At 37.2% G+C, this 26,740-nt stretch overlaps 3 protein-coding genes across 10 annotated transcripts in view; 1 reads left to right on the plus strand and 2 right to left on the minus strand.

The window, feature by feature from the left end:
* OSGEPL1 (O-sialoglycoprotein endopeptidase like 1) overlaps positions 1-8,713 on the minus strand; it is a 30,405-nt gene extending 21,692 nt beyond the window's left edge. For 5 of the 6 annotated variants that reach the window (XM_021075404.1, XM_005672025.3, XM_021075403.1 and 2 more), the window contains exon 1: positions 853-990. Coding sequence is in view for 1 of the 6 variants with exons in the window: in XM_021075405.1 (XP_020931064.1) it covers positions 853-965 (113 nt within the window). In the remaining 5 variants the exon portion in view is untranslated. Of the gene's footprint in view, positions 1-852; positions 1,027-7,328 lie in introns of those variants that run through there. The other variant, XM_021075405.1, reaches the window with a different exon arrangement.
* PMS1 (PMS1 homolog 1, mismatch repair system component) overlaps positions 988-26,740 on the plus strand; it is a 124,903-nt gene continuing 99,150 nt past the window's right edge. For 2 of the 3 annotated variants that reach the window (XM_021075390.1, XM_021075394.1), the window contains exons 1-2: positions 988-1,107; positions 24,808-24,875. The gene's annotated coding sequence lies outside the window, so the exon portion shown is untranslated. Of the gene's footprint in view, positions 1,108-24,694; positions 24,876-26,740 lie in introns of those variants that run through there. The other variant, XM_013984337.2, reaches the window with a different exon arrangement.
* On the minus strand, positions 9,169-26,716 carry ORMDL1 (ORMDL sphingolipid biosynthesis regulator 1). The gene is made up of 4 exons (XM_001926349.6): positions 26,586-26,716; positions 24,504-24,684; positions 19,156-19,307; positions 9,169-10,719 (listed from the first exon to the last, which is right to left on the minus strand). Exons 2-4 carry the CDS (start codon positions 24,675-24,677, stop codon positions 10,584-10,586), a joined length of 462 nt encoding a protein of 153 aa, XP_001926384.1. The 5' UTR covers positions 24,678-24,684; positions 26,586-26,716; the 3' UTR covers positions 9,169-10,583.

Consider the following 26,740-nt stretch of genomic DNA (forward strand, 5'->3'; position numbering starts at 1 on the left):
AGTCCTCTAACAAACAAGTGTTCTCAGAGTTCCTGCTGTGGCTCAGCAGGTTAGGAACCCAACTAGTATCTAGGAGGATGTGGGTTAGATCCCTGATCTCACTCAGCTGGTTAAGGATACAATGTTGCTGCAAACTGCAGCAAAGTTGGGGCTTGGATCTGGCATTGCTGTAGCTGTGGCCTGTGCCAGCAGCTATATAGCTCTGATTAGACTCCTAGCCTGGGAACTTCCATATGCCATGGGTGCGGCCCTGAAAAGACAGAAGGAAAAAAAAAAGTGTTCTCATAAAGCTCATCTTAAAAAGAACATCTCAATTAAAACGACCAAACCTAATACCTATCTTATGCATTAATTATAATTTTTAATTCAATCATCATTTTGGCCACAGGTTTATCATAAGAGATCGCTCCAAATCTTTCCCCCAAAATAACAGTCCATCGTTAAAGCACCTAGTTTTCGTCACACTGCCAAGTATATAGTTTCATGCCCCCAAATCAACTGAATCTTCCAGATGTTAAGCAAGCTCTTTCCCTAACAAACTAATGGAGGCAATGTAAAAATACATATATATTGGAACTTTGATTGCTCCACAGGGGCAGGGGGCATCCAGGGATTGGAAACCAAACAGCTCCAGAGGGTGCAGCCCAGACAGACACGCCAGGAGAAATTAGATTTATAGTCATTAAATCCTGCCAAGGAAACTTGTGCGAAGCCCTTCTCTTTCGGGCCAAGAAAGATCACAAGTGAACCTTGGGTACTTCGCCAGTGCTGGTGGCGGCGAGAGGCTGTGACTGGACCTGCTTTTTTAGGCGCGCAAAAAAGTGGGGAGAAAGGGTGAGCAATCTTACCCACCTTCCTTGTGAAGGACCAGTAGCTAGTACTCGTCTTCTTTCCGTACCAAAGACGCTCAACTGCCCTTCTCTGCGCAAGAAAGCCCGAATCCGTCGCCCCGGAAGTGATGTCATCAACCCAGTGCCAGAGTGCTGTCGCCAAGGTCAGCTGCTAATTCCCTAGAGGGCGTCACTCCTAGTGTAAATAACAGGCAGAAAGGCTGTCTTAACCCAAAAATGCTGTGCGTGAGCTCAAGTGAGGCTTCCAGATTTGTAGGTAAGAAGACCTTTAAGGTCACATGCCTAGTGACTAATCTAGTGGAGACTGGACACAGATTTGACTACGTAGCATTTAGTTCTAAACATTACGCTATAAAGAAAAAAATTTTTTGCCTCCGGCTGTAATTTGGACGCCGCTATGAGAAAAGTATGCGGTGCATTATTCATCATTCCATTCTAGACAAACTATCGCCAATTCTAAGTGTTGTGTCTTGAGATATCTAATAGTTTCAGAGACATGGAGTGCAAACTAGGGACACTCATAAGGACTTGTGCTGAGTTCTCCCCAAACACAAATTCTTTTGGTCTGACAGTCTAAGTTAATTTCACTTACTCAGATGAAGTAAAAGATATGGGGCTGGCTCGTTTTTTTACGTTTAAAAGTGCTGGGATGGTGGAGGGGGCGAGGGGGATGGTGATATTTACTTACCTTTAAGAATTGTAATATTCCTGTTTTCGTAGTGCATTGTATGGTCTTTGCTTACTCTGGAGGCACCTTCAGCAGAGTATGTAACCCTATCATTGTACCTCCTTCAGTCTGTTTTTATTGGTATGTGAATTTTTTAACCATTCTAGTCTTATCCTCTGCTAGGCTTTTAAGTTTTTACTAAGCAAAGACCTTATAAATGCAAGGTTGGTCAGAGATGGTATTAAGCCCTTGGTAAGAGGTAGGAAAGTCTCTTATAGTCTAATGGCAGATAATGTAATTCATAATTACCAGATGTGTAAATTTAAAATTACCTGAGTATTAGTAAGAATTTTTTGGTAGGACTTATGTCCATCAAAAATTTCATTTTTGTGTTATAATAACCATAATTAACAATAAAGTAGCACTTATTATGTGCCAGGCACTGTTGCAGGTTAATTTATTTCTCACAACAATCCCATGTGGTAGTTACTGTCCTCACTTTACAGATGAGACAACTGGACCACAGAGTTTGGATGATTTGCAGGTCATTACAGTGAGTACAGAGCTAGGATCAGAAGTCAGGACATCTGCTCTGGAGTCTGTTTTCTTAATTGCCAGAGGTAAAATAGCTAGTATTTTCCTAAAGATGCAATGTTGATCCAAAAGAGGAAAAAAGAAAAATTAAGACCTAAATATTAGGAAAAATTACTCATCCTGATTGCATATAATAGGTCATAAGTTATTTTCTCTCATATACTGGAATTTAGTCTGAACGTGAAATCTTTCACATGTGGTATTGCTTTTCTTGCAACTTAAACTGCACTGTCCCAATACTCTACTGTGCTGTCAAGAGTTATTCCTGTTGTGCTGGGTAGTATCAAAGGTAGATTCCTTATCTGGGCACTTTTGGCAGATACTGAGGCTGAATGTTGGTTGCATTATGTGAAAGAGCAGAAATTAAGGACATGTTAGAAATTTTATTCTTCTTTGACTGAGTGCACGTGGGTAGTAAAAATGGCACTTACACTCACTTATTTGGCAAGCAAGGGTATACATTTTCCATGTTCTTTATTGTACTGGAGAAGTCATTGGGGGGAAAGGCACGCATGCTCTCTGGGGCTTGGCTTTCATGAAGATCACATTATATGGTTTGAATGCCACACTCATGGGCAGTTTCAAGAAAATACAGCCTAACTACTGAACTTCAATTTGAATTGACACCTCCAACTGAATCTAAATATGTTCCTTTTGTTCTATTGCTTGGCTTTCCTTTTGTAAACTTAAGAAAAAAATTTTGTATAGGAGAATCTGTACAATACTCATTCTCTAATTGTGTCTTACCAAATTGGATTTCACTTTCCCATATCTCACATATTTACTGGGTTCTTTCATTGTGCTAACAATTTACTAGTTGTTAGGAATAAAAGGTCCATTTTCTATTTTCAAGAAACTGAGTCTAATAATATGCAGTTACATACAGCATTATGGAAAATGTGCATTGAGAGAAGAAAGTTGCTTGGGAAAGGTGGTAGCTTGCCCAGATATATCTAGAATAGCAGGACCCTGGTGTGATTACTGGGTTTCAATATCTGATTCTTATCAAATCTGGACGTAATTGGATTCTGTAAAGTTGAATCACACAATTTGCTAAAAAAAACCAAAAAAAAACAAAAAAACTTCTAAAATTTGTAAAAACCGTAATACTAATGTATTACTTTATGAGAAATGATGAAGGGTCTGGAATAGTTTGCTGACCCTCACCTTCTCTGTGTTGATCAAATTATAGTGAAAGCCAGATCCAAACTATAACCAGATCTTTTGGCACAATGGAATGGAAGCAAAAGAACTGAGTTTGGTATTTTGATGGCTAATATTCAGGCTTGACACACCCCTTTCCACTCAAATCTACTTGCCTTATGTTTTTCTTAGGTTGGATTGTGCTAAAAATATACTGTCTTGGGAGTTCCCATCATTGTACAATGGAAAAGAATCTGACTAGTGTCCATGAGGATGCAGGATCAATCCATGGTCTCGTTCAGTGGGTTAAGGATCTGACACTGCCGCGAGCTGTGGTATAGGTCGCAGATGCAGCTCAGATCTGGCTTGGCTGTGGCTGTGGCATAAGCCAGCGGCTATAGCTCTGATTCGACCCCTAGCTTGGGAACCTCTCCATATGCTGCAGGTAGGCCCTAAAAAAGACTATACACACACACACACACACACACACACACACACACACACACACACACACACACACATATATACACTACATATATATATATACACACACACACTACATATATATATACGCTACATATATATATATGCTACATATATATACACACTACATATATATATATACACACTACATATATATATACACACACTACATATATATATATACACACTACATATATATATATACACTACATATATATATATATATAGTCTTTGTGTTTCTCTTTTTTTTTTTTCTTCTTTGCTGACATCTTTTTTCACGTGGAATAATGTTTCATTAATGGTAATATCACTCATCATGTCTTATCTTTGGAAGATATTTAGCTTTTTGTTTGCTGAGCTATGACGCATATTTTACAAATTTACTTTTCTTATTGTGGTAAAATATACATTAACAAAATTTATCATTTTAACCATTTTTAGGTGTACAGTTCAGTAGCATTAAGTACATTCACACTGTTGTGTAGCCATCAATACCATCTATCTCCAAAACTTTTCCATCTTCCCCAGCTGAAACTCTATCCATTAAACACTAATTCCCCATTTGCCCTTCTCCTCAGCCCCTGGCAATCACCATTCTTTCTGTCTTTATGACTCTGACTACTCTAGAAACCATACATAAGTGGGATAACACCGGTACCTCTCCTTTTGTGACTAGCTTCTTTCACACGGTATTACAGTCAGGATTCATCCAATATTGTAGCATTTGTCAGAATTTCCTTCGTTTTAAAGCTAAATACTATTCCATTATTCCATTGTGTATATATACATTTTGTTTACATATTCATTTGTCAATTGATACTTTGGTTACTTCTACCTTCTAACCACTGTGAAAAGTGCTGCTATAAACATGATCTGTACAAATGTCTTTTGAAGTCTCTGTTTTTACTTCTTTGGACTACATACCCAGAAGTGGTATTTCTGGATCATACAGCAATTGTTTAATTTTGGGAGAAATTGTCATACTCAGATGATCTTATTTTTCAACCATGTGGGGTCTAAGTTTTTGGCAGTAGAGGAAGAGGGTGAATCTCTTTGTTGCCCTCATAAACTCCCAGTACACATTAAGTGCCATGACAGAAGCATGTGGTTGGATAATTCAAAGGAGGGACAGATGTTTCAAAGCAGCATCACTGTTAACCGGTTTTCATGTAGTTGCTGGTATACTGACATTTTCCTGGGCAACAGTCAATAAACCATCTCACTCTTCTGTTCTCATTAAAAAAAATTATAAAATGATAAAAATAATGCATGCTTATCTTTCTGATAATATGGTCAAAATACAGAATTTTTGCAAAATCTGCAAGTTTTTCACAAAGTATCAAAATTTTAACTACATAATTGGAAAGTCAGAAATTTTATATACTATAAAATTCCTCTCATATTTTATATTTTAAAGAGTTCATTCTACAGTGTTAATGATACAGTTTCTTCTTGAATTTGAGAAGAATGTATTTTTATCAACATAGTTATATGCAGCCAAGAGTGAAAGGATATAGAAGTAAAATTGGCTCATCTGCTAAACTTAAAATACAGAACTTTAGAGCTACAGGTTAAGTCACTTTCATAACCATTAGTTGTTTATTAAGGACTTGAATGAGCCAAAAATTATACTATGCTGAACATAAAATCCAAGTATATTTTTACTGTTTTTTAATTATGAAATATTTCAGATGAAAAGTGTCGAGAATAATATAATCAACTTTTATTTATAATTTTCTAAACTCACTAAACTTACCCCTTTTTATGGTCATACCTATGGCATATGGAAGTTCCCCAGCAGGGCTCAAACTGGAGCTGCACTTGCAGGCCTAGGCCACAGCAACACTGGATCCAAGAGGCATCTGGGATGTACACCACCACCTGTGGCAACACTGAGCGAGGCCAGGGATTGAACCTGCATCCTCAGAGACAATGTGGGGTCCTAACTTGCTGAGCCACAACAGGAACTCTAATTAACTTTTTTGAACCCAACACCCAGTACAGCTGAAGCTTTCTGTGTATTTTATACCCAATATATTCAGTATTTTAAATTTGATGTTTGTAAGTCTCATCCATTGATTTGCAGCTAAACAAAAACTTAAACCCCATATAACAAACTACCTGCCAAATCATTAATTGAAGCTGAAATTAGGGAGTGAAATAAAAACCTAAGATATCTCACTTTTTGACCTCAAGCAAATAATGAAAATTTTCTTTGCTAGTCTCTTACCTTTCTTCCCTGCCCAGTGCTACTCAAAAAATTCCTTTTATTTTACCTAGACCAGTCTTGCCAGTGCCAAAACTTGTTAACATTTCCAACATCAGTATGTAATTTCCATATAATTATTTTGGGAATTACACCTTTCTTTTTTGTTGTTGTTGTCTTTTAAGGGCCACACCTGTGGCACATGGAGGTTCCCAGGGTAGGGGTCAAATTGGAGCTGTAGCCTCTGGCCTACACCACAGCTACACTGGATCCGAGCCACGTCTGCAACCTACACCACAGTTTATGGCAGCTGCGGCCATCACCACAGCTCATGGCAACACTGGATCCCCAACCTGCTGAACAAGGCCAGGGATTAAAGTCACTTCCTCATGGATCCTGGTCAGATTTGTTTCTGCTGAACCACGACAGGAACTCTGAGAATTACACCTTTCTCTGTGTCATGTTAGAAAGATTATTAAACGACACTGGTCTACACTGGGTTGCTGCATTTGTCTACGGCAGGATTAGCATCATATTTACTAGTGATATATATTAAAATAGTAGATATAATACAGGAGAAATATATTACAGGACAAGATTCAACTTCAGCCAGACAAGACAAATCAATAGGCTAAAATTTAACAACATGGGGATCTATAAGAAAAATAAAAAACCTTAAATTCTGGTTTAATAAATACATTAAATAAGTACATGAAATGGAAGCCATCAATGAACAGCACTATGTGTTGGGAGTTGAGGTTTTAGTGACCATAAGGTGAATCAGTGATATGTGGCTCTCAAAATAGCTAAAATACTAGACTGAAATAAAAATGCAAAGTATCTAGAACAAGGGAAGTGGTACTATTGTAGTGTCATCACATCTGTCACCTCTTGTAGTTAGCTCAGGGTTATATAATAATAAAACTACAACTTAGAGCAGAATTACCTTGATAGTGGGAGAAATCTGAAACCATAATATAGGGAAAATGGTGAAGGCTCTGGTAATATTTATTCAGTACTGTTGATAACAGGTTAAAAGTTAAATTGTTTAAGAGTTATATAGAATAAGGATTCGATTTGGGTTTAATATAAAAGTTCTAAATTCCATTACAAAAATGTACCTTTGTAAGTTGTAAATCCTCTTTTATTAGTGCTAACAGAGAAGTGAACAGAGGTGTGATGCTCAATGAAAATTCAAGGTAAAGGGTGGGGTTGAATTACATAGCCTGTAAGGTCTTTTCCAACTCTTAAGGAGATAGCTCTGCCCCTTAAGACTTTTATAGTTTAACAGACAATAGTGCCAAAAATCTAAAAAATGCCATTCTATGCTAAAAAAAAAAAAAAAAAAAAGGATGGGACAGGTCAAAATAACACAGAAACTAACCTGTGAAGTTCTACTGGGAACTTTGCCTCCCAATGGTCAAAGCTGGAAGATAATTTGAGCAACAAATCAATAATGATAATAGTGGATTACAAACCAAAGAATAAAATATCCATGAGTCCATAATATAAATGTTTCCATAAATCAATGAAGAGAAGGGAAAATTTTCCTCACACAAGAATTCCAAAAAATAATTGTAGACAGAATGAGGGAAAAAGAAAACCACTATTGGAACTCCACAGTATTAACTGCTACAGGAAAGAGTCACCAATGAATACTAAAATTAGAGACATTTCTGAGCTTATGTCTATTTAGAAACTGATATTATGTATTCTGACTTGAAATTAGGAGCAATTATAGTATAGCAACTGATTTTGTTCCAAATAATAATCATTATAGACTTTTTTTTTTAAAGGTTATGTTTGTTTTACATTAACCTGAACAAATTTGTGAAACTGAGAACTGTTTTACCATTCAACCATTCACCTAGGTGTTAAGGCCAAAAAACTGAGTCATTCTGGTTTCCTTCCCCAAACTCCCTTTCAATATATGAGTGTCTTATTATGAGCTGTACTTGCTAAGTATATCCTATAGCTGACACACTTCTCATCAGCTAAATACCTAGTCTGAGCTACCTCTTGCCTGCAGTAACTTCCCAACTATTCTTCCTGCTTCCTACTTTCTTACAGTTTACTTTCAACATTAGCCAATAATTTTCACAGAACAAACAAAAACCCCCCAGATCCCTTTACTCTCTTGTGCAAAACTCTCCAGTGGCTTTGTCAAGCTTAGAGTAAAATTTGTTCATTACCTTGATCTATATGATCTAACCACTACCTACTTCTCTGACTTCATTTGCTGCTATTCTCATCCTCATTACTTATCACTCCTTTCTAAGTCTAGTGGCTCTCTTGTTTTTCTTCAAACATACCACTCTCATTCCTGCCCGAGAGCCTTAATATTTGCCATCATTTGTACTAGAAAGCCTCTTCAGACTTTTGTACTGCTTCCTCTTTTACATCAGGAAGATTTGTGTTCAAAAGTTGCCTTAGGATCTTTAGGGAAGACCTGAGGCAGGCTCCCCTGTCTTTCACCTGCTTACTTTTTTCCCCATGACATTTATCACTTCATCAAATAGTATGTATTTGTTTACTTATGTTTTCCAACTTGAATATAAGTACATAGGGGAAAGGACTTGCTTTGAATACTTACAAACTGTATCCACAATACCTAAGACAATTTCTACAACAGAGTGGGCCCTCAAATATCTATTGAATAAATATTTTTAAAATACTGAAGGGCAAAAGTAGGGAAAACATTGGAAGGCCTGTATTAGGGGCAGATTTCTTTTTTTTTTAAAATGCTGTTTTTGGTTTTTTGGCTTTTTGTGTGTTTTTTTTTTTTTTTTTGTCTTTTTGCTATTTCTTGGGCCGCTCCCATGGCATATGGAGGTTCCCAGGCTAGGGGTCCAATCGGAGCTGTGGCCACCGGCCTACGCCAGAGCTACAGCAATGCGGGAACCGAGCCGCGTCTGCAACCTACACCGCATGCAGCTCACGGCAACGCCGGATCATTAACCCACTGAGCAAGGGCAGGGACTGAACCCGCAACCTCATGGTTTCTAGTCGGATTCATTAACCACTGCGCCACGCTGGGAACTCCTAGGGGCAGATTTCAATCTCTGAAGTCTGTGCAAATGTAAGCCTTTTGAGATACACTTTAAAATGAAGAAAAAGGAATATTTTTAGCTACATTAATTTTACAAATTCAGCTGCTTAAAAAAAAAAAAAAAACGTGAAAAATTTAAGTGTAACCTGATGACGGAATTTGGAGAGCTTTTTCATTAATCTTACACCAAAGAAAAATTTTATTAAAGTATAGATTACTCGTTATTTAAAAATACATAAGAAAAGACAGACATACAAAGGCATTATTATACAACTGATTTCTAAACTCAATACTTTTGAAATACAAAACAATGATCATTACCCCCAAAAGTCAGCTGGAAACAAACTGATTAAGTTGGCTTTATAATTCTTTTCACTCAATTGTTCATACAAATGTTACTAGGTTTTTCAGTTTCATCCCACATCAGAACTTTTCTTGATATTTACTTCTCAAAGTAGTAGTTATTTCTTGCAATTAATGTCAGCAACTACAGGAAGCTTCTCTAAGTCACGAGAATTCAATATGGTTGCTGCTTTGGAAATAGTTACCATTTTGGGTTATCTACAATGACTCATGTATTGATGGGCAAAATGTGGGACTGAGAACAGAAGGACTAAGAAAAACTGATGTTATCTTTTACTACAGACCTGTTAAAAAAAAAAGGACTCCATTATTTACTTTGATACTATTGCTAGAAAAGCAGTTTCCGCCAGACCACATTTTGGCTATGTGGTTGTCCATTTTATATTTCGTTTTCTAAATGGCAGACTTCAACAATAAGATTGCTCAACCAAATAAGCAGAGACCTTTATGTTACCATATACTTCAACTGAGAAATAAATTGTTTTCTTAATTGATTTAGCAGCCTTGTATCTGGAAAGGCAGCAAAACCCACTCTGTTCCAAAATTAGAAGGCCAACTCAAGAGGCTGCTTCTAAGATGCCTATCTTCTATTATCAATCAGTCATGTCATGAAGGTGGACCTTCACAAACTCAGTAACTTAATAAATGTAAAAATGAATCATCTATCAACACAATGTTCAAAACCAAAAAAACCCACACTCATAAGGTAGAAATTGGTTTGTATAAAACAAGAGGGTATATACCCTTTTAATATTAACACAAGAGGAATAAGTATGGTAATAAAAACAATCTATAATAAACTTGTAAAGAGATGATTCTGGTTTACACATAAGGTTGCCTAAATGATCATGACTGAATGATTGAAAATTTTCTGCTCCTGATATAGTGCCCCTTCATTATAAGCTAAGCTGGACCTAGTTCCTTACAAATCTCTTATTTCCTTGTATTTATCTACTACACCTTTACTTTATAGTCATTTAACTTAGAAGCTGGGCCTGCCCAGCCTGCCTATGAAGCCTCTCTTCAGAAAGATACCAGATGCATTAAACAGAGGCATCTTCTTGTAAAAATCTGCACTTCAAAACCACACATGAAGAGCCAGCAATTGGCTCTCCAATGTAAATACCTTTCATTTCACATTATCAAGAAACAGTGCAGTTTACTAATCACTCCTTCCTTACAGAAAACTCAGTGGCTGTAAAAATTTGTGTTCAGTTTCAAAACATTTCAATACTTATTAATTCCAAAGATCCGAACACCATGTAGTTGTGGCATTTTGGGAATTAGCACACTCAGGAGAGAAGCTGTGTTTAGGATGAAGTGAGTTGGATCATACTTCGTATAGAAACTTGCCAGGAAGTACCTGTAGAAATAAAAGAATATACATATTTATATATATGAAACATATAAAAGTAAAATTACTTAGAATTTTTTAAAATATTTAAAGGTAGAAAAAAGGCCACTGAAACACAAAATACCTAAAAGCAGAACCACTTGAGTCCTGAGAAAAGAGGAAACATTTTAGTTGGGGGTCTAAATTTTATTTAGGATTTAAACATTTGTTTAATGGAGGCATATAGGAACATTTTGCATTTCTTCAATCATGTTAAATGTATTTAATAGAGAACAGTTACTACTTAGCATCCTTTAAAGCAGAAGGCTTTCAAACTAGGGTTCATATGCTTCCTGAAACTTTAAGTGTAGTTTGTACTTATGTGTATATTTCTGAAGAGACGATCTAGAGTTAAAGTATCCATCATGTTCTCAAAGGCTTTGTGATCCACCAAAAGTTAAGAACCATTGCTATAAGTTGTGAAAATTGGGGTGTTAGTGAATTAGTGAAATTTAGTATCTTTGAAAGAAAACAAATACTTGATTGCCCTTTTGATGGTCTCATTTCCATACTGTAGTTCAACAGTTATATACAGAATCTTGAAAGACACTATTATAAAATTCCATCTGTTGTGCCAAAACTGAATGTACATGTTCAAAGACATCCAATATCTGAGAATTTGTTTTAAGAGGCCTAAACCACCTTTAAGGCTATTTATCATTGAGTCAGAATGTTTAGTTTGACACAAGGTACATCAGAATGCAGATAAATCAAGCCAGTATCCTAATATAGACAGGATGTAGAAAATAAAACATCATACCTTATTTGATGATAAGTTAATTTGCATATAGATTTTTTTTTTTTTTTTTTTTTTTTTTGTCTTTTTGCTATTTCTTTGGGCCGCTTCCACGGCATTTGGAGGTTCCCAGGCTAGGGGTCTAATCGGAGCTGTAGCCACCGGCCTACGCCAGAGCCACAGCAACGCAGGATCCGAGCTGCATCTGCAACCTACACCACAGCTCATGGCAACGCCGGATCGTTAACCCACTGAGCAAGGGCAGGGATCGAACCCGCAACCTCATGGTTCCTAGTCGGATTCGTTAACCACTGCGCCACGACGGGAACTCCAGATGTTTGTTAATTAATACTTTTAGAGTAAACAGAAAAGTATTTTAATAGTTTTCCCTCTGGGGGGTAATAGATATCTTGTGTAATATGGAGAGAAAAGAACAGCTGTTTTCCAAATACAACTAAAAACATTACAGAGAGTTGTACACATCATTTTCAGAACCATTTAAATTGAGAAATTCTATAATCTTCTACCTATTTCATGAACTACACTCAGAAAATTCGTTGAGAATAAATCATGTCCCTCAATCTTTACTTTAAACCCTGTCTTCCTGCTTTCATACTCCCTTCACTAAACAATAGGACGCCACTTGCATTTAATAAGCTCAGTTATTTTCCCCATGATCAGTATGGGTTTAATCTATAGTTTGATATGTTGGAAATAATATATCCTCTTAGAATGGCTTTTCCTTATCATATTGTAGCATAGTCTCCTTTATGTCTTTTAATGAAAACTAATTTTGCGTGAAAATTACTTGGGGAGGGGATCAAGATGGCAGAGGAATAAGATATGGCACTCATCCTCTCCCACAATAACATCAAAAAACAAAACAAAACAAAAACAAAAACCTACATGTAGAATGATTCACCCAGAACATCTACTGAACACTGACAGAAGACCTTAAACCTCCAAAAAGGGCGAGAAACCCTCCACACAACTGGATAGAACAAAAGGGGGTGGGGAGAAAGAGAGAGAGAGGAATCAGGATGGGACTAGCATCCCTGAGAGGGAGCTGTGAAAGGAAGGAACCCACACCTTGGGAAGCCACCTAACTGACGGGGAGATCAGCCAAGATGGAAGAACCTCAAAGCCTCAGAAAAAAGCACAGCAGCTGGACTGAGGAGGACAAAGCAGAGAAAGAGCTACACAGACAACTAGTACTACCTCTAGGGACACCCAGCCTGGGATGCTTGGAAGAGGGCTGGGTGCTGCGACGCAGAATCTGGAGGTCAGTTCCAGGGAAAGGACTAGGGTTGGCTGTGTGGAGACAACCTGAGGAAGTGGTGTGCCAAAGGCTGGGGAGTGGAATGCCCTGGGCTGGGGAGTGCAACGCCACAGCTGAGGGAACCTGGGAGGAGGTCTGGGCCCACAGGAGAAGTAAGGCACCATTATTGGGGAGGGTAAGAGGAAGTGGGGCAGACTGCCATAGGAATATCTTTCTTTGCACACGCATGGACTCTTGGAGGGTGGGGCTATGGGTGGTGAGGTACCTCATGTGAGGGCTACAGGTAGTGGCGGAAAACAGCTGCAATCATCTCAGACTCCAGAGGTGGGCGTGTCCCACCACAATGAGGGGTCCATGAACAGGCACCACCTGGGGCCCCAGTCACCTCTGAGGAGGGCAGCACAACCAGGTACTACCTGTTGTTACTCTCTCTCCCCGGGAACACATGCACCCTGCCACTGCCACTGCCAGATGCTCCAGAAGCTGTCTACATCTGCCTAAGGGTTTTTGCCACTTCCCAGGGCCCTGCGACTAGATGCAGCCTGAGCCACCTCCCTGCAGGTCCTTGCCACTGTCAAGGGCCCAGCAACCAGGCACTGGCTACTAGACCTGCCCATTGCCATCTCCCTGGAAGCATGTGCAGCACCCTATCAAGAGGACAAGAGCCTGCACACACTGAGGAAAGAGACAGTAAGCATCCAAACTAAAAGCAGCCCTCACACCAAAAATAAATAGTAAGCCTTCACAAAATACCAATGGCACTCTGGCATATAAATAGCCCTCTAGGACTACAGTAGTTATTTTCCCTAAACTCAAAGAATAAGAAAAATATAAGCAAAATGAAGAAGCTCAGGAACCATTCCCAGTTAAAAGAACAGGAGAATTCCCTTGAAGGAACAAACAATGAAACAGACCTCTGTAGATGAACAGATACCACGTTTAAAAAGGAGATAGTGAAAATACTGAATTAAAAGTGAATAAGGAATTAAGAGTGGATATGAACAGTAATGCAGATTACTTTAGAAAGGAACTAGAAAAATAAGGAAGAGCCAAGAAAAATTAGAAAATTCATTTGCACAGACACAAGCTGAATTAAAGACACTCAAAAGCAGAACATAATACAGAGGAACAAATTAGTTACTTGGAAGATAGAATAATGGAAATCATGCAATCAGGACAGCAGACAGAAAACAAAATGAATAAACATGAAAGCAATATAAGAGATCTATGGGATACTATAAGTGGGCCAAGCTATACATAATAGGGATTCCAGAAGAAAAAGAAAAAGGAAAGGGGATTGAAAACATAGGTGAAGAAATTATGCCTGAAAACTTCTCAAATATAAAGGAAACAGATATCAAGATACAGAAAGCACAGATGGCCCCAAACAAGTTGAACCCAAAAAGGACCACATCAAGACACAGTATAGTAAAAATGGCAAAAGTTAAAAATAAAGAGAGCATCCTAAAGGCTCCAAGAGAAAAAGAGAGTTAATTATAAATTTATCTCCAGAAACACTATATGCTAGAAGAAAGTGGCAAGATATATTCAAAGTTCTAAAAGGGAAAAATCTGTAGCCTAGAATACTCTATCCAGCAAGAATATCATTTAAAATAGGAGAAATAAAGAAATTTCTCCAACAAACAAAAACTAAAGAGTACAGCAATACTAAACCTATTCTAAAAGAAATACTTAAAGGGCTCCTCTTAATAAAAAAGAAGAAATAAAATGGAGAAAATCACAACTGGAAAGGAATCAAATAAGCCAGTACACAAATCTAAAAGTTAAAAACAAACAAAACCTGTTGTAAAAGTGACAATAAACACAAGGAACAGCAAAAGGATAAACATGAGGATGTTAAAAAAAGGACATCATATCATAAAATGTGGGGAAGGAAAGTAAGAAAATCTAGATTATCTTTTGAGCCTATATGATTATCAGGCTAAAGCAAGCACATATAGGAAGGGGTTAACATACTTGAAAACAGGGCACCTACAAATCAAAACCAAACAATACATTCACAAAAACTAAAAAGAAGAGGATACAAACATAAAATAAAAAGAAATCATCCAACCAAAAAAAGAAAAGAACACAGGAGAAACATAGAATCAACTGGAAAACAAGGTTTAAAATGACACTAAATACATCTTTATCAATAATTACCTTAAATGTCAATGGAATGAATGCTCCAATCAAAAGATACAGAGGGGCAGACTGGATAAAAAAAAAAAAGAGCCTACAATATGCTGCCTACATGAGACTCATCTTAGGGCAAAGGACACTTACAAATTGAAAGCAAGGGAATGGAAAAAGATATTTCAGGCAAATGGAAAAGACAGGAAAGCAGGATTTGCAATACTCACATCAGACAAAATAGACATTAAAATGAAGCCCATAAAGAAAGACAGAGAAGGACACTGCTTAATGATAAAAAGATCAACTTAAGAAGAGGATGTTACATGCTTGTTTATATATATATATATACACACATATATGTATGCCTCTATATAGGAGCACCCGAACACATACAACAAATACTAACAGATATAAAAGGAGAAATTGATGGGAATAATAGTAGGAGACTTTCAACACTCCACTCACATCAATGGACAGGTCCTCTAGACAGAAAATCAATTAAGGTAACAGAGATCCTAAATGACATAGCAGAAAAATTAGATCTTGTTGATATTTCCAGGACATTACATACAAAAACCCAGAATATATATTCTTTTCAAGTGCACATGGAACATTCTCAAGGATTGACCACATACTGGGGCACAAAAATAACCTCAACAAATTATAGACTATAAAAATTATTTCAGAGTTCCCATTGTGGCTCAGTGGTTAACGAATCCGACTAGGAACCATGAGGTTCCAGGTTTGATCCCTGGCCTTGCTCAGGGGTTAAGGATCTGGCATTGTTGTGAGCTGTGGTGTAGGTTGCAAATGCGGCTCATATCCCACATTGCTGTGGCTGTGGTGTAGGCCAGCAGCTATAGCTCCAATTTGACCCCTAGCTTGGGAACTTCCATATGTTGCTAGTGCAGCACTAAAAATAGTAATAATAATAATAATAATAATGAAAACACAACCATTCAAAATCTATGGGATGCCACAAAAGCAGTTCTTAGAGGGAAGTTCATAGCAATACAGGCCTTCTTCAAAAAAAGAAGAAAAATCTCAAATCAACAACTTAACCTATCACCTTAAAGAATTACAAGAATAAACAAAACCTAAAGTGAGCAGAAGGATGGAAATCATAAAGAACAAAGAGGAAATCAACAAAATAGAGACTGAATAAAACAATAGAAAAAAATCAATAAAACCAAGAGCTGGTTCTTTGAAAGGGTAAACAAAATTGACAAACTCTGGCCAGACTCACCAAAAAGGAGAGAAAAAATTCAAACAAAATAAGAAATGTGGGAGTTCCTGTCATGGCGCAGTGGTTAACGAATCCAACTAGGAACCATGAAGTTGCGGGTTCGGTCCCTGCCCTTGCTCAGTGGGTTAAGGTTCCGGCGTTGCCGTGAGCTGTGGTGTAGGTTGCAGATGCGGCTCGGATCCCGCGTTGCTGTGGCTCTGGTGTAGGCCAGTGGCTGCAGCTCCGACTGGACCCCTGGCCTGGGAACCTCGATATGCTGCGGGAGTGGCCCAAGAAATAGCTAAAAAGACAAAAAAAAAAAAAGAAATGAAAAAGGAGAAATCTCAACAGATACTGCAGAAATACAAAAAACCATAAGAGAATACTATGAACAATTACATGCCAACAAATGTAACAACCTAGAAGAAATGGACAACTTTCTAGAGACATACAGCCTGCGAAAACTGAATCAAGAAGGAATAGATAAAAAAAAAAAAGGGAATAGATCAACTGAACAGACCAATCAGTAGAAATGAAATTGAATATGCATTAAAAAAAAAACACTCTGTACAGAGTTAAGGACCAGATGGCTTCACAGATGAATTCGATCAAACATACAAAGAACTTATACCCATCCTTCTTAAACTTTTCCAAAAGGTTGAAGAAGAAGGTATACTCCCAAAGACATTCTATGAAGCCACCATCACCCTAACACCAAAACCAAAGACACTACCAAAAAAGAAAATTATAGGCCAATATCTCTGATGATTATAGATGCAAAAATTCTCAAACAAAATTTTAGCCAACCAAATCCAACAACATATAAAAAAGATCATATACCACAAAAATTACTTGACTCTTATAAAAACCTACACAACCCTCCAAAGGGATGCAAAACCCAGGTGGAAATCAGTGTGATAGCATTTACCTGCCAAAGGGTATACTGAAAGAGACCTGTACCAGAAGCTAGTTTAGGGTTTAATCTGGGTCTTGACCCCAATTAGCTACAAGATTAGACCAAATCAATGCATTTGAATGTTTCTTTATCCAAATAGTGTGGTAAATATTACTCAGCAGCTACCTGACAAATGAGGATCAAATAAGAAAATGTAAATAAATGTACTCTGAGAAATACCAATGCTATATGGATGGCTTTAATGCTGTTTCTTCAGTTATACAAGGAATTTAATCACAAGATATTTAAAATCATTCCCATGAGTCAAAAATATGGTTTTAAAAATGTGGGTGTCGTACACAGGTACATTTTAGTTGGACCTTTTTTGTGATAGGTCTTATTGAAAATTCAGCATATGTCAGGCTTTTTACATGCAGAGTTGACCCCTGAATAATGTGGGCTTGAACTGCACAGGTGTACTTATAGATGGATATTTTTCAAGAGTAAATATCACAGTATGTGACCTGGTTGCTACACAATCCATGGTTGGCTGAATCCAAGGATGTGGAACCAGGGATAGAAAATAATCTAAACTCGGATTTTTGACTAGACAGAAGGTCATGCCCATAACCCCCCATAACATTGTTCAAGGGTCAACTTTATTATAATGCAATCATCACATTTTCTAGACGAGGAAACAGTCTTTGAAGAAAATGGCCAAAAGTCATAGAGCTAGAGAGGAGTAGAGCTTACATACAAATTTAAGGTTTTTTGAATAACAATTATTCTTGTTATTGCATTCATCTTTGTTAGACCATACTAGTAAATTTTCATTTGACATTAATTTTATGTGGGGCTACAACAATTAAAAATTTAAGAAATTTCCTCCTGTTATAAATACAAGGAAAGACAAATATACCAATTTATGATTACTTTATTCTTTTCATTTGAGAATGCCTTCTCTGACTTGAACATCTAAAATCCACCCTACCTTAAGTTCTAGTTTAAGAAGTTTTAATGCCTCCAAGAAGTCTTTCCAGCTACTGCAGACTACATTGATTCTATAATGGATATATTATTAAATAATCTTCATGCTATAGAGGGTTTGATTAGGATATATATGAAATATCTACTATATGCAAGCAACTGAGTATGAAATTCAAAGCAATTCATGCACAAATTCTTTGCAGAAATAAATAACAGAAATAATACAAAATGACATAAATAAGGAGCAACAACTACTATGGAAGTTCAAAGCAGAGCATTATCACTGAAGGTTGGGTGCTAAGTAGACCTCACTGAGGAGGTACAATTTAAATCTTGAAAGAATAAGATAGATATATTAAGAAAGGAAAAGGCATTTCAGGTGGGAGACTGAACAAATGACTTGAACAATGACTTAAAATATACATGAGGTATTCAAGAAATGCTGCTTAGAAGAACATGATCAGGTGGGAGCTGGGTGAGGAACATAAAGGAAAATATGAGGTAGGAACCATTTTGTAGAGGTCTGGATATCAGGTAATAGGAGAAAATTAGATACCAAATATAAGGTTAGATACTTTACAATAAGCATTTCTTATAGCATCAGACTGAGTTAGTTATCACTGGCTAGGATTTTATTAATGAGCAAAACCAAAAGGCTAACTGATAGATACAGGATCAATCCAGGTCTGTCCTACAATGAAAAGCTAACCTCTCTTTTCTCTAAACCATACTGTCTCTCCTAACAAGTCTGAATGTTTAAAAGTGCCAAGTGATTGATGATACTCATTTGAAATCATCCAAATCCTTGTTTAGGGAGATTAATTTGACAGTGGAATACAAAACAAGATTATATGCTTAGTTTTCTTGCAAGGAACTTAAGAACACGAACTAGAATATATTTGACTTGCACATTCTAGAATGTCTATACATACTGATAAGCACGAAATATTGTCTCCATATATATTTGATTGAAGTGAAAACTGGTTATCAGTATGTTAAAAATTCTGCCTGTATTTTATACTCTCCACAAGGTAGCTATAACGGATAGAGATTTTCAAAAAATATTGTTTATATTCAAATTTAATCAAATAAAAGGATGGCTTTCTCTCATCCAATCCTCCTCATACCTAAAAATTTTCACCACTTACAGAATAATTGGAGAAATTGTGAAAAACTTCCGTGAAGATGTAAACTGTACTCCATAGTCCAGTTGTTCCCAATGAGTAAGGAGCCTTGCTTTACCCTGGTCAGGAGTTTCAAAAGGTGTTCCTTTTACAGCATGCAAAAATACATACATCCCCTGGAAAGAAACAAGGCAGTACACAATCAATATCAAATACAAAATTAATACGTAAGCATTAAGATAGTTCCAGACTGTGACAGAGTGCATGATCAACTTAACAGCTGAAGTTTTAAGATTTTATGTTATTGTGAAAGACTGTGGCTAGTTTCTTCATAGTAAAACAAAACTTCCAGGGGCTTATATGGACATATGATTTGGTGAAAATCACTATAAAGTCAAGCAAAAGTATCCTGTTTTCATCTCTTATTAAAATGAAAATAAATGAAAAGTACCATCAGGGTAGCTCTGCATCATTATATTTAGATTTTTCTAAAACATCTACCATTAGGAAATAGGATTAATTTTTCCCCAATGTGTAGGAAAGTTTAGAGTGTCATATTAGTAAATCTGATGATACTTATGATAAAAACATACAAACTGGCAAGTACTTATGATTTTGAAAATATTTAACATTAGATCTTTGTCTTGATAGTTCCTTTTATGAAGCAACAAAGATGGTTTGATGTAATAGGTATAATGTCCAACACAATTTGCCTTTAAAATCACCACTGTGCCTCAACAATGTTTATTTTGAAGTTGGTTTTTAAAAATTAAAGTAAAAAACATTACTGAAAGCCATTCTGTCCAGTAATATGTTTAAGCATCTAGTTAGTTAGGAAAAAAACAATGTATACTAGATTTGGTTTCTTTGACATATCCATTTAGATTGATAAGTAATGCTTCATTGCAGGATCACTGCCTGAAGCAGCGGTAACTAAATAAAGCCTATATATTATCATGAAACAATTTTACCTAGTCACTAAAGTCAAGAAGACATAACCAACACCTTGAAAAAGTTCAATCTTTTAAGAAATGGTAAGGAAAAAAAAGATATGCATAAATAACTACAATGTAGGGCAGAAATTACTATCAAAGGTACAGAGTGTACTCAAGAAATGCAGAAATGGAAAAGATTCCTTGTCACTGAGGCAAAAGCCTTGATTATACCTTGTCAACTACTACATTCTCAAAGGTTCAATGCGAATGATAACTCCTTACTGAAGCCCTCCTCATTAGCAATAATTAACCTCCTGCTTATGTGCTTATACAGAATTTTATTGAAAATACGTTTATTATAGCACAATATAGTGTTGAAGTTGTGTACATATTTTTCCCATAAGCCTGAATACTTCAGGAACAAGGGCTCATTCAAAGTATTAGATATAAGCCAAGATGATATTAAGCCAAGGAATATTTATTCTGTAAGCATAGGAAAACTATTTTCACATGGACTTTAAAAGAGAGAATGAAACAGAAAATGTATGCTTTCACATTCTCAAGAGTATGTGACCCAAAAAAGTTAAGAATCTATACTCTAGACCATACATGTTATAGAGAAATAAGAACAATCCTTTCATAACTTCCTTCAAACCACATGCACTCACCAGTGTTTGGAATTCAGTTTATTTTATATATTCATTTTAATGAAAAAATAAAATCTTATCTAACCATTTACCATCTACTCCATTATTTTGCTTTTAATAACTAATAAAAATTTCTATAAAATTTTAGTGATAGATAATTTATACCCACATCAAAAGAATTAGGAAAAAACATATGTAGCTCATGGTTAGCCCTCATGGTTTACTGACTCAAACTGAAGAGAATTCTCTTTAATTTTAAAAGCTAGGATAAGAATTTTGTGAAGTATTAAAACTTCTAAGAGGGAACTGCAGCAATCGGTAAAATCAACTGCTGTAGGTTTCTACTGTATGGCTCAGAAAGGCACAGACAGTTTCTTCTAATCAGGGATAACAACTGGATCTGTTTTCCCATATTTAGTTCAGTAGGTATTTTCACATTTTTAATTGGTTTCATGAAGACTAACTTCAAAAATAATTATATTTGGAGTCATATAATTGCTATATCCATGGTTGGTTAGACTTTTAGTGTGGAGGACTAAACTTGCTTTCCCTACATGTTCTCAATTACCTACCCTTTGTCCATGGCCTCAATCACAGTCCACCAACTTGAAAACATGAAGGGGGCAGAAAACTTCTATAATAAGTATGTCAATGGAGATGGGAAAATCATGTGAAAATAGACTAATTTATTCAAGCAAACATTTAAATAGGTCTTTAGAAATATACAAATTAAAAAATAAAAGAGATAAGCTGCTAATTATAAAAGTATGATCAATACATGAAAAAAGAATACAGTATGGGAATTTTGTAGCTTCGTAGAGGAGGTGATATTTGAATAATTTTCCTGGACAAGCAGCAGTCAGCGAGGTGGAGCAAGAAGGAGGGAGAGGTATTAAAATAGTGGAAGAGCCTAAGCCAAAAAAAAAAGGAGAGGAGACAATTTTCATTATTGTTAGAGCATAGCTTGTATTTGGAGTTGGGTTAAGGTCCCTTTTTTGCTCCTGCACTATTATCAACTGATTTTACATGCCACACAAAGAGCTGGGCATTTTACTATGACTAACAGGGAATCACTGAAGGACTTAAAGAGTGAGATTTAGGCAAACATACATTTTAAAACTACCACTCTGCTAAACTGGAATAAAGGGAAGTAGAGTAGTGGAGCATCAAAGAAACCATTTGACCTACTGGAGCAATCTACGTTAATGAAAAAAATGGCATGAATTACAGCAATGCCCAGGGGATCACCTTGAAGACAAGGCTTTGATTAGATGGAAGTGGTATATAAAGGAAAAGTAATTAGATTATTCTAAGGCTAGGGTGACCATGCATAGGTGGTCCTGATTCACATTTACTCTCTTAGAGTAGTTATTACTAAAGCTCTCTTTTAAAGTTAGGATGATACATTATATTAACCACTTTACCTTTGACATTCAGCTATGGTTTACTGGGAAGATAGTGGTACCTTAAGATTAGATTAGGAACAAAGTCCAGGAACAGACTGCAGAGGGTAGTAAGGATGTATCAAGCATGAGTTCAATTGATATTTGTTTGGTTTAAGGTACAAGGTGTTCTGGCAATATTAGTATGGTCATCATCATTCAACAGGTAGAGACTAAAAATACAGATAGATGAAGTAACCTACATACAACATATAGCATAAGAAGAGATGAAGAACCTTGGGAACAGCAATACTTAAGAGAAGGAAAGAGAAGACTGTGCGAAAGGAAACAATAAAGATCAGAAATTACATAAGAAAAAGCAATCCCATGGAAGCCAAAGGAAAAGAATTCCAATAAAAAGGATATGTTAGTGTCAGTTATTTCTAAGAGGTTACTACCTAAAAACAATGTTTTTAAACCCTTTCTTCTAAAATCTTATCATATAAAATGGACTTAACAGACATTCACTTATTTCTACCACTTCGTCCTTGTCCTCCTCCAGTCAACTTCAAATACTTTCTACATGATATAAAATAAATCATATTTTTGTTTTATTTTTGCTTTTTAGGGCCACACCCAAAGCATATGGAAGTTCTCAGGCTAGGGGTCAAACTGGAGCTACAGCTGCTGGCCTATGCCACAGCCACAGCAACACAAGATCCGAGCCACATCTGTAACCTACACTGCAGCTCACGGCAACGCTGGATCCTGGGCCCACCGAGTGAGACCAGGGTTTGAACCCATACCCTCAGGGATTCTAATCAGTTTCGTTTCCACTGAGCCACAACGGGAACTCCCATGTTAATTTTTTTAAAAATATATTTCTCCTATATTTTTCTGTCTTAAAGTTCTTCATTTTGGGTATACCTTCAAACAAATATATAGTTAATCTGAATTCAATTAAAAGTCTTAATTAACTAGGCTTCTTGTCTTTCATTCTACTTCAATAGGTTATTAAAGACAAGAAAAGTCATTATCAGGTTTTTTGGATTTTGTTGTTGTTTTAAACAATTTCCAGGGCTGCATAGTATGGTTAGTAGAGTCAATCTAACCTTTGGTACTTTTTAGAGCTATCATATAATATAGAAGAGCAATAGTCAACAGGAAGAAGCTTAAGTTTTTGAATCATTAAGATATGATTAAGCTCAAAACTTCTATACTGAAATAAGAAAGTATATTTATACAGTTTAGAAAGACTTAACAAGGATTGAAACCAAGGATGTTCATTAGACTCTAGTTAACCAAAAAACATAATAACTTTTTCTGAAGCATTCTGGTTAATCAATATATTATAGTAGCCTGAATTACAGTGTCTTGTAATTTTTGCTAAAATGACGTATTTTTCAGATTCTATTAAACCAATAGAAGAAAGTCTTACTTAGAAAAAGGGTCTGATGTTTAAACATAAAGTGACAGAAAGGATATAATCCTATCCCAGATAAGAATTCTTCAAAATTGGTATATATACTAAAAAAATCACTGAACTATACGCTTTTATTTATTTTTGCCTTTTTGCCTTTTCTAGGGCCGCTCTCGCAGCATATGGAAGTTCCTAGCCTGGGGGTAGAATCGGAGCTGTAGCTGCCATCCTACACTACAGCCACAGCAATGCCAGATCCCAGCTGCGTCTGCAACCTACACCACAGCTCATGGCAATGCCAGATCCTTAACCCACTGAGCAAGGCCAGGGATCGAACCCGAAACCTCATGGTTCCTAGTTGGATTTGTTAACCCTTGAGCCATGACGGGAACTATACACTTTAAATGGGCAAATTTTATCTTATACCTCAATCAAACCGTTTTTCAAAAACTGAGTCGTGTCTTTCTTCTTTATAACATAAAACTTTAAGCTTTTTAAAAAACTGTGTTTAAATACACATAACAGGATTTCCCATTGTGGCTCAGTGAGTTAAGGACCGATGAAGTCTCTGTGAGGAAGCAAGTTTTATTCCTGGCCTAGCTCAGTGGATTAAGGATCTGGCTGTAGCAAGCTGCAGCATAGGTTGGAGATGCAGCTCGGATCTGGTGTTGCTATGGATGTAGTGTAAGCCTCAGCTGCAGCTCTGATTCGACCCCTAGCCTAGGAACGTCCATATGCCACAGGAGTGGGCTATAAAAAGAAAAAAATAAATATATTTAAATAAAAATGTACCATCTTAAGCATTTTTAAGTGTGCAGTTCAATGGTATTAAAAACATCCACATTTTTATGCAACCATCCACCTCCAGAACTTTTTTCATCTTACAAAACTGTATCCATTAAATAACTGCCTGTTCCATCCACACAGTCCCTGAAAAAACTACTAAACCTTAAGGTTTTAAGTGCTTAGTATAAAGTGAAATTCTTACCAGATTATGTATAACATTTGTTAAGGTCCAAGCAACAGGAACACTGAAGAAGGGAATGCTAAGTAAAACGATATGAAGCAAGCCAACTCCCAATGCATATGTCAGCCACATACCCCGGCTGTTCATTACCCGGGTATTTGGATTTACCTCGCTGTGGGCAACTCCAACATTCATATTTGCTCTGCAGGAAAGCAATGAGATGAATCAACACTGATATATAATTGTAAATCTGAACACTCCTAATTCTGACCTGACAAAATACGTGTTACTGACATTATTTTTTCTCTTTATTGTTCTGAACTAGAACAAACAGATGTACAAAATATGCTACTTGGAGATGCTGACGAATAACTCTAAATATTTGACTTTAAGGTAAGACAAAATTTATTTTTAAAGTTCTTGTTGAAAAAAATAAACAGTTAAAATCCCTTTCCTAAAACTCATCTCCTAGCATGTTGGTTTTACTAAATGAAATAATGGGTAGGAAAACTCAAACTGAAGATAAGACCTATATTTTCTTATATCATGAGAGCAAAGTGAAAGGAAGTAAATTTACCAGCAGAATACACTAATATAAAAAAAACTGAATACACTAATATAAAAAAAAGCTGACCCAACCAGTCTGAATAGCCAGACACTCACATCTAATATAATACTATATTCATAAAGAGTAGCCAGAGATCAAATCACTCCTTTATGAATACTGAGAAGGATGAGGAGGAAATTTTACAGGGTCAAGGGGTAAGGTTTGTTTCTCAATCTCGTGACAGAATTAGGTTAAAACAAGTATTCCACATATTTTAACTCTGTTAATTTCTCTAAAACTCTGGTTTTCTTTCTTTCACGAATTGTTTTTATTCTACACATTTTAATTATAGTTAATTTTTCTAAAGCTTTGGTTTTCTTTTCTTCCTTCCTTTCCCCCCTCCCTCCTTCCCTTCTTTCTGAGATTTGGGGACAAGGGGAAGCAGAGCTACATTATACTTGGAACAGCGCTGATTTAAAAATATATAAACTCTTTTCAGAGTTCCAGTAGTGGTGCAGCAGAAACAAACTGGACTAGGAACCATGAGGTTGCCGGTTCGATCCCTGGCTTCGCTCAGTGGGTTAAGGATTCAGCGTTGCCCTGAGCTGTGGTGTAGGTCAGAGACACGGCTGGGATCCTGCCTTGCTGTGGTGTAGGCAGGCAACTGTAGCTCTGATTGGGCCCCTAGCCAGGGAACCTCCATATGCCGCGGGTGCAGCCCTAAAAAGAAAAAAAAAAAAGTACATAAACTCTTTTCTATTACGTAATTAGCAGTGGGAGAGGAATTTCTCATAACTCCATCCAACAAGCATTTCTGAAGAGTTCATTGTCCATTTCTCCCTCCAAAAACATATAGGCTTACGGTAATGAAAGTTGGTTATGCTAAAACGAAACAAAAAAAGTCTCAATTTAAATGTGTAAACATTGGTTCTAATCTAAATATCCATCGTGTATCATAGCTTACTTTTATATGCTGTGAGTTCTACTTAGAAAATGTCGCCACTCAAAATGCTTTTCCCACTTTAAACAGGATAGCACTAAAAAAAAGATGCTCGAAAGAGGCTTAAAATTTAGATTTGAGCTGGAAGGCAAAAACTGACCCAACCCTATCCCAGAAAACCTTTTCTGGGAGTCTGCCGCGCCACTTCAGGACTAACAATGACTTCACAGAGTAAAGAAGACCTATAGGTGTCTGAAGACCAGGGACCCGCAGCGACCCCTTTGAGGAGCCTCCCGCCCGCCCGCCCGCCCGCCAGTCTCAAGCAGCCCTCCACCGGCGGCTGGAGCCCCCGGCCGGTGGAAGTTCAGCAAAAGCGGCTGCTGCTACTGCCACAGCGCCCCACCCCCGCCCCTTTCTTCTCCGAGCGGCACATCCAGTCAGGGCCCGGACCGGGACTGGGGGGCAACCCTGGAAGCCACTTGGTCCGCACAGCCACACAGGGTGCCGCGAACGAAGCCGGAGTCCACTTTTTTCCTTAAAGCCGACCCAGGCGCGCCAGCAGCTCCCAGTGCCACAGGCAGCAGCACAGCCTCGGCGGCCGTTCATTCCCACTCACCCGCCGCACTCTTGGGCGGCCGGCTCAGAGACGTAAGAAGTCCGCGGCAGCGGCGGCGTCTCCTCCGGCCGAATGCTTGTGGTCAGCCTCCGCGCAGCGGCGCGTGGGGCGGCGCAGCTTGCGAAAGCTTTCAGAACAGAACGCGCTGCCACCGG

The sequence above is a fragment of the Sus scrofa genome, chromosome 15 (genome assembly GCF_000003025.6).
Source record: "Sus scrofa isolate TJ Tabasco breed Duroc chromosome 15, Sscrofa11.1, whole genome shotgun sequence".
NCBI lineage: Eukaryota > Metazoa > Chordata > Mammalia > Artiodactyla > Suidae > Sus > Sus scrofa.